Source organism: Xenopus tropicalis, chromosome 7, assembly GCF_000004195.4.
Source record: "Xenopus tropicalis strain Nigerian chromosome 7, UCB_Xtro_10.0, whole genome shotgun sequence".
In the NCBI taxonomy this organism is placed as follows: Eukaryota; Metazoa; Chordata; class Amphibia; order Anura; family Pipidae; genus Xenopus; species Xenopus tropicalis.
The window spans coordinates 3,845,586-3,859,544 of NC_030683.2; the positions used below are offsets into that span (position 1 = coordinate 3,845,586).

Consider the following 13,959-nt stretch of genomic DNA (forward strand, 5'->3'; position numbering starts at 1 on the left):
CAGAAGCTTCCGTCTATACACACAGCCCCCTATAGAGACCTTCTACTCATTATAAAGACCCATATAAAGTGCAAAGAGATGGCCGCGCCGGCCTGGCAGACACTGGAGTGGGCACATGATTGGTCTCTTAGCTCCTCCCCTGCAGCCCACTGAGCATGTGCAATGCCACTGACACACAAAAGATGGCCTAACCAAATCCAAGATGGGAGGCTACAGGGAAGGCCGGAATCATTACTGTTATAGGGCTGCTACAGTAAGTATGGTACGTTATAGAACGGCTGATTTTTAGCAACTTTTCAATTGGTCTTTACTTTTTATAGACTTATTTTTTCTTATTTTCCTCTTCCAAATGGGGGTCACTGACCCCGGCAGCCAAACCCTATTGCTCTGTGAGGCTCCAGTTTTATTGTTATTGTTACTTTTTATTCCTTATCTTTCTATTCAGCCCCTCCCCTATTCATATTGCAGCCTCTCATTCATACCACTGCCTGGTTGTTAGGGTAATTTGGACCCTAGCAACCATGTACTTGCTGACATGTCAAACTGGGGAGCTGCTGAATAAAAAGCTAAATAATTGAAAATCCCCCCCCCCAAAAAAATAAAAAGTCAAGACCAATTGCAAATTGTCTGTGAATATCAAGGCTTTAGTTCCCCTTTAAGGTACGGCGAGTACATTAAAGTGACCAAAGTTATCATTATTTACAGGAATAAAGGCGGCTCCATTGGAGAAATAAAGTTGCATTTTGCTAAATCTGCCCCATATAGAACATTCTAGAATATTTTTGCCCATGGGAGAAGAGGAGAGAGAGGGGGGGGGGGTTCCTGGGACACTGGGCATTTCCTTTCACTATGAGAAATACAAATCATTTACACACTTGCTCTGAAAAAAATACATCTTTAATATACAGGAAATTTAATTTAAGAAATTCAGTGTTTAATTACCCCCCCCGCCCCCCCCCAATCCGTAGGAAATGGCTGACAGTTGGGGCACGGGCACACCTGGCACCCAGATGCTCTTAACATTGGGCTACAAGTACCCCCCCCAACAGCCCTATTGCCAGTAGTGGGGGCTGCAGGGGTCACAGTTTGACCCCCCCCCCCCCCATACATGCTGAAACCCTGCAGAGCCATCAGAATGCACGGCTGCCATTTTGCAGATCACCTCAAACCATGATTGTGTGGGGGGGGGGAGCAAAGACAACCGCTACCATTGCCACAGTCAATAATAACCCCCCCTCAGAGGAGCGGCCAATGGAAGTGCAAATGAAAGAATGTGATTTGTTCTCGGGTTGGGCTCTGGGGGGGGTCGGCAGAAACAATATGTTCCATGTATTTCCCGTGCCCTCAGCGTTTCCCTTTATTAGGAGCCTTTTCCCTTGGGGATTGGGCCAATCGGATTGTTATTAACAGAGAGAGAGATTCTGACGCCGGAATTAAATGGATTTCTACGTGTAGGTGCAAGACGTAGCACCCAGGGTGTGAATTGGTGCTAAACGTGGGCAAATGAAATAAAATGTGCCCCAGTTCTATGGCTGGAGTCACTGCAAAGGGTTAAAGCCACTAAAGTAATAAAGCCCCTTACTGGGCACACATGGAGGGGGGACCCCCAGAGTCCAAACTCCCCCCGCTCACAGAACCACATCTGTCCAATAAGGAGCTTTGCAATCACCAGTATAAGTGCCAGGGCACGGGTAGGGGGGCATTTTGTCCACCACTTTACCCCCTCCCCCCCCAAACTACCCATGCCCAAGCTGTATTACTGGTGGGTGTGGGGTAATGGGCCACTAGCATATAAGCACCCCATTGGATGTCTATCTGTCGCTGCTTTGTGCATTCTGATAGAGTGGGACCCCCCCCCAAGACACAGCCATATGTGCTACCTGGGGCCCCACGGGGAACTAGAAAGGGACACTGTTTAAATCACGTTCTTCCTGATGGCTTTTCTTCTGTCCAATGAGCACACAGAACCCTATTAACTTACCCTTTATCTGCAACACTTAAATTCAGAATACATTACAGGGACCAGGCCGGCTACCAACAGAGCCCAATATTCTACCATAAGCATTAGGGATTTGTCACCAACTAAACTTAAGTGCATTGGCACACTGACCCTTTAGCGAAGTGCCTTTATTGCTGGGGTACCCAAGGGAAACTATAACAGGCAGGCAAGAAAAGCCTCTTACCCTTAGGGTGAAGACACACGGAGCTACTAGTAGCAGCTACTAAAACAGACAATGCTGATCATTTACTGATAACTGTCTCTACGTGGGTTTAGCAGAGGCAATTCTCAGTATTGTCTATGGCAGGGGATTTTCTGGCATTTAGGGCTCTGGCACAAGGGGAGATTAGTCGCCCGCGACAAATCTCCTGTGTCTCGGGTGACTAATCTCCCCGGATTGCCATCCCACAGGCGAAAATGTAAATCGCCGGTGGGATGGCATACACGGCGGCGCGATTTCACTGAAATTGCACAAGTTTCCTCTCGAGCCGCGTATTCCATCCCACCGGCGATTTACATTTTCGCCGGTGGGATGGCAATCCGGGGAGATTAGTCGCCCGAGACACAGGAGATTTGTTGCGGGCTACTAATCTCCCCGTGTGCCAGAGCCTTTAGTAGCCTTGACAAGTAGCTACTACTAATTATCTTCATGTGTCTTCACCCTAAGGGTAAAGACACATGGAGCTACAAGGCTACTAGTAGCAGATACAGAAACACACAACGCTAATCATTTACTGATAATTGTCTCTATGTGTGTTTAGCAAAGGCAATACTCGGTATTGTTTGCCATTTAGCAGCTGCTACTAAGTAGCTCCGTGTGTCTTCACCCCAACACTGTAATGTTTGCAATCACGCGAGGGAGAATGCCACGAGTTCTGTTTAGATTTAAAAGTCCATAGGCTGGCCCGTTGTTGCGCACATAACTCCATCCCCGCATACCTTGCCGGCTATTTAGAGTGAAATATACTGTTTATAAACTGGGCCATAATTCCGATGCAGACTGGGCACATTCCAGCTACAGGCAGGGGAAGGTGCCGGGGCCGCCATCAGCTACCGACGAAACCGACACAAATCTATAAATACAAATAAATGCACTTGGAAAAATATTCTCTTTCTTATTATACACCCATAAAATATTCATATTAAAACAATGATTCACATCCAGGAGGGAACGTTGCAAAATGAAAACATTTTTTTTTTCACCCTGCTCTGGCGGTTACCCCTTTGGCTTGGGGGAACACCGACTAGCCCGAAGGTTCTGCTCAGTAGCCGCAGCGGAACTGTAGGCAGTTGCCGGGCAGACAGGTAGGTGACGTCTAACGCAGTATCCATGGAGAGAGCAGGAAATCATCAAAGGATCCCTAGGGAGACAGATTAAAACACCCAGAGCACGAGTTAACGAAAGACTTTTCAATAGATCAAGGGTGTAATTAAATCACGGCCAATGGCAAACAGCAGTCCCCTTTGATGGTTTTTGTGGCACTCAGAGAATAATGAAGTCTAATACGGTGCCTTTGTGTCTGTGCGACAGACCTGGCTGTGTGTAACGTTATTATCCCGAGCCTCTATGGCAGTTACAGCTCAGGCCTCACGTACCAGCACCGACGGGCACAGGCAGGGAGGCCAGGGCGGCACAGCCGGCGACTACAGGGAGCTGTAATCCCCACAGATAAGGGACATCCCTATCCCGAGCCTCTATGGCAGTTACAGCTCAGGCCTCACGTACCAGCACCGACGGGCACAGGCAGGGAGGCCAGGGCGGCACAGCCGGCGGCTACAGGGAGCTGTAATCCCCACAGATAAGGGACATCCCTATCAGCCCTTATGTACCTTTCCCAAGGCTTTTTAAGCTTTTGTTTGTGGCCAAAGGTGCTGCACAGTAGTCACGAGACTTGCGAGGGCATCTGGCTGCCAAAGATTTGCCCCCATTTCTGCTATTTTGCAGGGAAAAAACCAGACAAACTAAATGTGGAAGCGTGAGTGGTAGTGCAAGTGCTTTTGTTTGGATAATTCCATTCCAGGGTGAACGATTTATTCGCTGGGAGGGCGACTGCGCAAAGAGCGCCAGCGACTGTTCAGACCTCCAGCGATGCCCCCCACTCGTTATTCCATACACCTGGTAAGAGGAGTGTTTTCCGGCGCTGAGAGGGTTAAGGTTCAGGGGTGAAGAGGAGGAAAAACAACCCATACGATCCTCACAGGCCTCTGCTGGGAAGCAACAGGTCAAAGGAGTCTCTCAATGGCTACATTCTGCGCTCTGTCTCATGCTGCTGTTTAATGAGCCGCTCTATTTCCGTACCGAGGGTCTGAAGGTTCTCCTGATGGGGAGAGAAAAAGGGGACACTCAGTTTCGTAATGTTTATATAAATACCCTGCTGTGTAGCCCCGGGGGCAGCCATTCCTGCACTGGTACAGCTGGGGTGTTTGCTACAGAAACCCTACTATAGTTTATATAAATACCCCGCTGTGTAGCCCCGGGGGCAGCCATTCCTGCACTGGTACAGCTGGGGTGTTTGCTACAGAAACCCTACTATAGTTTATATAAATACCCCGCTGTGTAGCCCCGGGGCAGCCGTTCCTGCACTGGTACAGCTGGGGTGTTTGCTACAGAAACCCTACTATAGTTTATATAAATACCCCGCTGTGTAGCCCCGGGGCAGCCATTCCTGCACTGGTGCAGCTGGGGTGTTTGCTACAGAAACCCTACTATAGTTTATATAAATACCCTGCTGTGTAGCCCCGGGGGCAGCCATTCCTGCACTGGTACAGCTGGGGTGTTTGCTACAGAAACCCTACTATAGTTTATATAAATACCCCGCTGTGTAGCCCCGGGGGCAGCCATTCCTGCACTGGTGCAGCTGGGGTGTTTGCTACAGAAACCCTACTATAGTTTATATAAATACCCTGCTGTGTAGCCCCGGGGGCAGCCATTCCTGCACTGGTACAGCTGGGGTGTTTGCTACAGAAACCCTACTATAGTTTATATAAATACCCCGCTGTGTAGCCCCGGGGGCAGCCATTCCTGCACTGGTACAGCTGGGGTGTTTGCTACAGAAACCCTACTATAGTTTATATAAATACCCCGCTGTGTAGCCCCGGGGGCAGCCATTCCTGCACTGGTACAGCTGGGGTGTTTGCTACAGAAACCCTACTATAGTTTATATAAATACCCCTCTGTGTAGCCCCGGGGGCAGCTGTTCCTGCACCGGTACAGCTGGGGTGTTTGCTACAGAAACCCTACTATAGTTTATATAAATACACCGCTGTGTAGCCCCGGGGGCAGCCATTCCTGCACTGGTACAGCTGGGGTGTTTGCTACAGAAACCCTTCTATAGTTTATATAAATACCCCGCTGTGTAGCCCCGGGGGCAGCCATTCCTGCACCGGTACAGCTGGGGTGTTTGCTACAGAAACCCTACTATAGTTTATATAAATACCCCGCTGTGTAGCCCCGGGGGCAGCCATTCCTGCACTGGTACAGCTGGGGTGTTTGCTACAGAAACCCTACTATAGTTTATATAAATACCCCGCTGTGTAGCCCCGGGGGCAGCCATTCCTGCACTGGTACAGCTGGGGTGTTTGCTACAGAAACCCTACTATAGTTTATATAAATACCCCGCTGTGTAGCCCAGCTAAGCACTGACAATCTTTCTCTTTCTTTTTGCTCACCTTGAGGGTAATGTTCTTTAGCAACGTGTCTTCCAGCACCGCTTGCAGCTTCCTGTTGATCTCTAAGGACAGATCCAAGGTGAGGCCGCTGTCGGCCGGGTGGGAGGTGTACAGGGAAGCCATAATTCCCCCCCTTTTGCTGAGGTGGGCTTTGTTGTTGTCGGAGGCCTCAGACGACAGAGTCCCAGCTTCCTCCCGCAATATGTAAGTCTGGATAATTCTGTAAGAACAACACTGATCAATATGACTTCACATACACAAACAATGAGCTCAAAGGACCATGTCCCCTAAAGAAGCCGATGATGCTCAATGCCTGGGGCGGCCAGGGACCCCGAGAGGCTGCAATTGTACCAGCAGACTGAATAGAAATAAATGACTGGTTAGCAGAGGTTGGATTGCTAATCTAAAGGACAGAGAGTATAACATGACTTGAGCTGGAAATAATAATCTAGGCAAAAAAGTAAGAAAAACTATGATAAACACAGGCAAATAAGTGGTTTCATTTTCCAACTTCCTGGTTCTTGCGAGCAATTGAGAGAGGGAAAGCTGGCAGTTTATGAGATTATGAGTACAGGTAGAATTCCCTGCATAACGGACGTCTGCTCACCCGTAAGCCCCGGAAAACATACAGCAGAGCTCAACAGGTTAATTCTAGGGATGCACCGAATTCCAGGATTCGGTATTTGGCGAATATTCTGCCATTTTTTGGCAGGATTGGGCCGACTCCATGCCTCTGGGCGCACCACATCCTTAAAATTAGGGATGCACCGAATCCAGGATTCGGTTTGGGATTGGGCAAAGATTCTGCCTTTTTCGTCAGGATTCGGATTCAGCCAAACCGAATCCGAAATATCATGCGACTTTTTGTCACGTCAACACAGAAGTTGAAAATTTTTCCCATTTTCCCCAGATTTAACTCTTCCAAAACCTAAATACCGGCTTCGGTTCGGTATTCAGCCGAATCCTTTATGAAGGGTTCGGCCAAATCCAAAAAAAAGTGGATTCGGTGCATCCCTACTTAAAATCACGTGACTTTTGGTTACATGAACAGGGGAGCAAAAAAATTTTTTATGCGGTTCTATTTAACCCCTCTGTAGCCGAATATCCATATGCAAACTGGGATTCGGTTTGGCCAAAACTTTCATGAAGAATTCAGGGTTCGGCCGGACCCAAAAATAATGGATCTGGTGTATTACAGGGGGGCAGTCAGTTCGGGGACCGCATCAACGAGCCAATTCCGTCCCTGATCCGACTGGATTTTCTAACCTGCCTGATCGATATCTGGCCAATTTCAGGCCAGATATGGGTCGGCCAGGCCCCTCGGTTCTGCCCCTACACGGGCCAACAAGCTGCCGAATCGGTCCAAGGGACCCATATCGGCAGCTATAATCGGCCCGTGTATGGGGACCTTTACTCATGTCGGAAAGAGGAGCATTCACTGCCCATATACAAAGGCAGAACCATCAATTTATATGAAAGGACAATGAACTAATAAAGAAATAAGAAGAAAGGGTTTTGTTTCCCCATTTAGTAATGGCAGATACAGTGGGTATTATAAACAAAGGCCTGGGAAAATTTACTGACAGAAATCAGAACAGCAAGGGTTAATACTGTTATTATACGTTGTATTGATCTGGGGATTTCCCTAATTGCCTTATTGGAGACAGCGAAGATTTCTGTAATCCCCTGGGAGACAAATTAGCGGCGGCACGAGATGGGCCTAAAGCGTGGACTGCAAATGTAATAGAATTATGCAATGAGGAGTAAGTCTGTATATAGTAATAACAATAAGTACCGCTTCATTAATATTATGGCTATCCCATCAGGAAACTGAAAGAAAATCAATAAGAAAAAAGGAACATTCCTTCTCTGTATATTTGTATTTATACATATGGGTAGGGGGTGCCATAGTGTTTCCCTTAGACAGTACAGTATGGGGGTACAGCTTATTGTGTGCCCAGAACATTCCTTCTCTGTATATTTGTATTTATACATATGGGTAGGGGGTGCCATAGTGTTTCCCTTAGACAGTACAGTATGGGGGTACAGCTTATTGTGTGCCCAGAACATTCCTTCTCTGTATATTTGTATTTATACATATGGGTAGGAGGTGCCATAGTGTTTCCCTTAGACAGTACAGTATGGGGGTACAGCTTATTGTGTGCCCAGAACATTCCTTCTCTGTATATTTGTATTTATACATATGGGTAGGGGGTGCCATAGTGTTTCCCTTAGACAGTACAGTATGGGGGTACAGCTTATTGTGTGCCCAGAACATTCCTTCTCTGTATATTTGTATTTATACATATGGGTAGGGGGTGCCATAGTGTTTCCCTTAGACAGTACAGTATGGGGGTACAGCTTATTGTGTGCCCAGAACATTCCTTCTCTGTATATTTGTATTTATACATATGGGTAGGGGCATATCTACAGAGGAAGCAGACCCTGCATTTGCAGGGGGGCCCAGGATGATAAAGGGCCTAGTGACCCCTAATTAATGAGCAATTTAAATATAAGGCGGTAGAACAGATGAACTTACCAATAATTTGGGTCCATAAATTGAACTTGCTGTGGTCCCAGTAACATCTATTTATGCCACTGTAGGGGCAAAGTTCCGCTTTGGTGCCCTTGTCGGAGGTTCTTATGTCTTCCTTTGTTTTTGAAAGGCCGAACTTATTGGATTTATGTCTTTTAAGCCCAATTCACTAATAGTTATTAGTACATCAGTACCACAGTGACACAGTAGCTGAGGGTCAAAGCAGAGATCACTGCACTATAAGCCCCTAACAGACCCCCCTGCTCCGATTGGCACAGATATTTCTGATAAATATAAGAAATGATCACCAGAATGAGGCAGGATGGGATCCAGTCATGTGACCTTATTAAGGAATCTTACCTCCATATGTAATAAAAGGCAGAAAGTTTGCCAAGGAGCAGTAACGCATTGCAACCAATCAGGTAGCATTTACTGGTCACCTATTTAAAAACAAATCTCTCATTGGTTGCTATGGGTTACTGCTCCCGGGCAAACTTAGTGCCTTTTATTACATTACCATCTTAATATTTATATTCTGGGGGGCAGAGAAATGCTTTGGGTCACGTGTTTAATTCAAGGAGGAAAAGGCTTTATTAGTAGATCCCAGTGTTTATCAGTCCCGCCGAAGTAAACATTATCGGGGGGCTTTGTAAAGAATGCTGGGTAAGTGGGTGGAGCTTTTTACAAGCACTGCCCTCCCTGATGCCATGTGACATATACAGCCAATATGGGTGTCACTGGGGGTTTTGGAGGGACATACCTTACAGCTCTATACTGTGCCCATAGAAGCAGCTGCCCCTGCTCATAGGAGCTTACACTCTATGTCCAGTGCAATGGGTATGTAACTTATTACACTGCTACGTACAAGCCAGCTGGCAGCCTGTTTTCCCATAATAATAATAATAATAATAATAATAATAATAATAATAATAATAATAATAATAATAATAATAATAAGGCAGTAGCTGTTAGCATTTGCTGCTAATAGAGAACGCCAGCATTACCCACAATCCCCCGGGCTGGGCTCATGTATATCCAGCAAACACATATATATCAAAATAGAAGCTCGTTACTATTAAATAAATAATCATTTTATTCGTTTCTATAAAAAAATGTAACACTCAGGGGCAGAGAGAAGGCAACCCAGGCTGCTTGGTTCTGCGTGGGAGGAGCCAACAGAAGCCTCACCCACTGCATTATATCAGACTGCTGGGATTGTGGGTGGGGTTAATATAAGTCACACCCAGAATCCTGTGAGATTTATTATACATAGGAACACATAATAAACATAATAATATGAAATGATTGTAAATAAAATACTGGTGCTTCCGATTGGTACAAAATATCTAAATTGCAGCAGGACATGTGGCCCCTATATAATATAATAATAACTTACAGCTCCATGCAGAACAACAAATCAGCCTGCGACACAGACAGAAGCAAAGACTCACAGACTGCAACACGACAGTAACACGCATGTACAAACACACACACATACATATACACATACATACATACACAGGCCTATGGCTGTAATGTAACTTCCCTCCAGTTTTTCAGGTTGACATTTATCTAGAACAGGTGCTGCTAGCCCAGGATAGGGGAATGTGAGCCATGGATGCCAAGGAACTGCGGCAGCATAGGGATTCCCCTGTACTAAGCACAATTCAGCAGGAACAGCCCCCTAAGTTTGCCCATAGCCTATACAGAGAGATACCATAAAACTATGGCACATAGGGATTCCCCTGTACTAAGCACAATTCAGCAGGAACAGCCCCCTAAGTTTGCCCATAGCCTGTACAGAGAGATACCATAAAACTATGGCACATAGGGATTCCCTGTACTAAGCACAATTCAGCAGGAACAGCCCCCTAAGTTTGCCCATAGCCTGTACAGAGAGATACCATAAAACTATGGCACATAGGGATTCCCCTGTACTAAGCACAATTCAGCAGGAACAGCCCCCTAAGTTTGCCCATAGCCTGTACAGAGCGATACCATAAAACTATGGCACATAGGGATTCCCTATACTAAGCACAATTCAGCAGGAACAGCCCCCTAAGTTTGCTCATAGCCTGTACAGAGTGATACCATAAAACTATGGCACATAGGGATTCCCCTGTACTAAGCACAATTCACAGGAACAGCCCCCTAAGTTTGCTCATAGCCTGTACAGAGAGATACCATAAAACTATGGCACATAGGGATTCCCCTGTACTAAGCACAATTCAGCAGGAACAGCCCCCTAAGTTTGCTCATAGCCTGTACAGAGAGACACCATAAAACTATTCCGCAAATTATAACAAAGTGAAATAAATAAAACCATGACAGCTAATGACATTCTTAAATTATAAAACAAAATAAAATCAACATACAGAGATGAAATTGATACAGTATAAGTGACAGGACATGAAGGAAGACAAACTGAATTAACAGGATTAGAATCAAAGTTACAAGAAGCCCGGAGATCCCCATGAAGTTAGTGCAGAAAGCTCAGGTTCCGTACGGATTAGTGAGTGGAACTGGGAAGAATTGAGAGCCAATCAGGGCACAGTCACCATGAGAGATTTACACTGTTAGTAAAGTGGGAAAAAAAAATCCCTATTTGCTGAGATGTCAGGGTGGAAACAGGAGCAGTGAGAGTGCAAGCAGCCAGCTGGGGGAGAACCATTGGTGTTAGAATGCACGGCCGATGGGTTGTGAGTCGGAACCGGCGGTGCCGGTCATACGTACTTTGTCTTTTTCCTTATCTCCTCCACCAGCTGCTTGATGTGATCTTCCATGAACTCGATCTTCTCGTTTTTGCGGGCGTGCGCTTTCTGCAGCCGGATGATCCTCTCGATTAGAATGGCTTTGTCCACTTCCGGGAAGCTGTCCACTGCCGCCGAGGAGCCGCTGTTCTCCGGAGATCGGTCCTCGTTGCTGCTTCGAGCGTTAAGGGACCCTGTAGGGAAAAATACAGAGATTGGGTGAGAGCACTCAAAACAAAATAGAAACATGTGACCCGACTGAACAAATACATTAAATACAGTGAGAGGCAATGCGTTCTGGCACCCTATACCCTCTTAACCTGCCAAAAATCACCTTTCCTAAAGGCTGGAGAAGATTACAGCATTATAAGCATCAAAATGAGTTCAAAAATCATTTGCATTGCTAAACCCCACCTAGTGGTAGACATGAGAATAGCACCCAAGCAGGAAAATCCCTGTTTTGCTACTATTACGCGACCGAAAGTACATTGAGTAGGAGAAACAATAAAAAGTAGTTATATTTTGAAATGCTGGCTCCTTTTGAAAGCTCAGACTCAGGCACACTTTACTGCTGCGCTGCAAGTTGGAGTGATATCCCCCCCCCCCCCCACCCCCAGCAGCCGATCAGCAGAACAATGGGAAGGGAGCAAGATAGCAGCTCCCAGTAGGTATCAGAATAGCACTCAATAGTAAGAAATCCAAGTCCGGCTTGGGACTCCTCCAGTTACATGGGAGTAGGAGAAACAATAGGTTAGCTGAAAGCAGTTATATTTTGAAATGCCGGCTCCTTCTGAAAGCTCAGACTCAGGCACACTTTACTGCTGCGCTGCAAGTTGGAGTGATATCATCATCTTCACGTTCATCTTCACTCTGTGTGGCTGGAACTATTCAGGGTCCTGGGCTGAACTAATGGCATGCTGAAATGCGGCCAAGCAGGTATGGCCAGTCATTCAGTATCGGGCCCACAGGCTGATCATTCAGACACCAGGGATGCATGGATACTACATGGATACTGCATGGCTACTGCATGGCCTCAAGAGGTGTTTCGTGCCCAACCAAGTCTGAACCCTGTATAAAGACAACACTTTTTTTTTTGGATCTCGTAATTGGCCTCCTTTCTGTTCTTCCCAACGTTTGTGCAAAGGGTCAGAGCAGGACGTCAAGGACATAGCAACAGGGCCGCCATCAGAAATCACGGGGCCCCTCACAACAAAATTTTCAGGGCCCTCCTCTTCCTCCCACGCTCTGCCCCATAATGGCCCCTCCCCCAGTGACCTCTCCCATCAGTGCAAAGGACACACAAACATTGGTAGCCAGTGCCCCTAAAACATTGGTATCCAGGGCCCCCCTAATACATTGGTGCCCAGCAACAGTGCCTCCCTAATACATTGGTGCCCAGCAACAGTGCCTCCCTAATACATTGGTGCCAAGAGCAGTGCCCCCTAATACATTGGTGCCCAGCAGAAGTGCCCCCCTAGTACATTGGTGCCAAGAGCAGTGCCCCCCTAGTACATTGATGCCCAGCAGCAGTGCCCCCCTAGTACATTGGTGCCCAGCAGCAGTGCCCCCCTAGTACATTGGTGCCCAGCAGCAGTGCCCCCCTAGTACATTGGTGCCCAGCAGCAGTGCCCCCATAAGTCAGTGTGCCCTGCGGCCCCCCCTAATACATTGGTGCCCAGCAGCAGTTTTACTTCTGCTCTTCGGCTGCTTCTCCGGTGGCTTCGTATCCTTCACTGTCGACGCTTCTACACTTCTGTCTACACGCGAATGCACACAGGCCCTTTTATAAGGTTGCGCCCCGTGCGTAGACGTCACCCGTACACACGGGGTGCAACCATCTAGCTGACCAATGAAAGGGCCCGGATTTTATTAAATGGGGCCCGAGCTACAAAGAAAACTGTAGCACCGCCGGGCCCCCTTTAAAAGTAAAAATTGCCCGGGCCCGGGACAGCTGTACCGCCCTGATGGCGGCCCTGCATAGCAATGTATTAATCTATGCATTAACAGCCTGCAGGTAATTACTGCATTATTCAAGGCAAGACAAGCAAAGGAGGATTAACTGGAAAAATGACAACGAGCTGTGACTGAGCAGGTAATTAGGAGCCTAATGTAGCTCTTGATGGCAGTTATTTCATGCAGATACGCTTTTGACAAGAACATGGAAGCTGCCAATTTATATGCAGCTAAGAGTAGGTTTTTGTTCTCGATAGCGGTTAGCTAACAACTCCCAGCAGCTTACCCTTACTTGCAATGGTTATTTATAGATTCAATCAAATGCAGTCACTCAACGGTATAATCATAAAAAAGAACGAAAGGGAAAAACTATAGGCGGCCATACACAGGCAGACCGACTCGACAGTTTATCTGCCCGTGTATGGGGCCCCCTGACTGATATGTGGACAAAAATGAGCCAAATGGCAACTGGACAGGCTAGACTACAGCGGCTCTGACCCTTCTTATGCCCTTTACTGATATGTGATAATTTGGCCCAAGGACCAAACAATCACATTAGCATGATATCGCCCACCCAAGGTAGGCATATAAGGGGGAAAGATTTGCTTGTTTGGCGACCTTGCTAAACGAGCAAATATTACTGTGTACGCCCACCTTAAGAAAGCTTTAGCAGAAAGGTCTATGTAAGTACAGCCATAAACACTCACAGAAAACTGCACTGAGTCCTCTATCAAAAGAAACACAGGATTCCTTTTCTTCTTTTGTTTACACATGTTCTTCTGTATCAGACTTCCTCTCTCAGAAAAATTCTTCAGGGCACGGCACAAGTCTGCTTAGTTTGTTCCTCTCTCCCCCACCCCACCTCATCTCTCTCCCCCTCCCAACTGTGCTGTGTAATCTGAGCTTCCAGCAAGCAGAGCTGCAGCAGGAAGCTACTGAGACCAAGCTAAAATGGCAGCTACTATCTTAAACAAACAGAGGGAGCTGCTATGGCTTTTTACTCAGGTATGGTAAAGCTTTCTGCAGAATAAATATAGCATTCCAGCTTGCAA

The 13,959-nt window shown here is 46.8% G+C and overlaps 1 protein-coding gene across 2 annotated transcripts in view; it reads right to left on the reverse strand.

Annotated features, from left to right (window-relative positions):
* Positions 1-3,089: 3,089 nt before the first annotated feature.
* The window catches only part of ccdc186 (coiled-coil domain containing 186), a 57,826-nt gene continuing 46,956 nt past the window's right edge, over positions 3,090-13,959 (reverse strand). For both annotated transcript variants that reach the window (XM_031905516.1, XM_031905515.1), the window contains exons 14-16: positions 10,938-11,148; positions 5,669-5,888; positions 3,090-4,317 (exon numbers count right to left, since the gene is read on the reverse strand). In XM_031905516.1, coding sequence (XP_031761376.1) covers positions 4,243-4,317; positions 5,669-5,888; positions 10,938-11,148 — 506 coding nt within the window. In that variant the 3' untranslated portion in view covers positions 3,090-4,242. The remainder of the gene's footprint in view (positions 4,318-5,668; positions 5,889-10,937; positions 11,149-13,959) is intronic.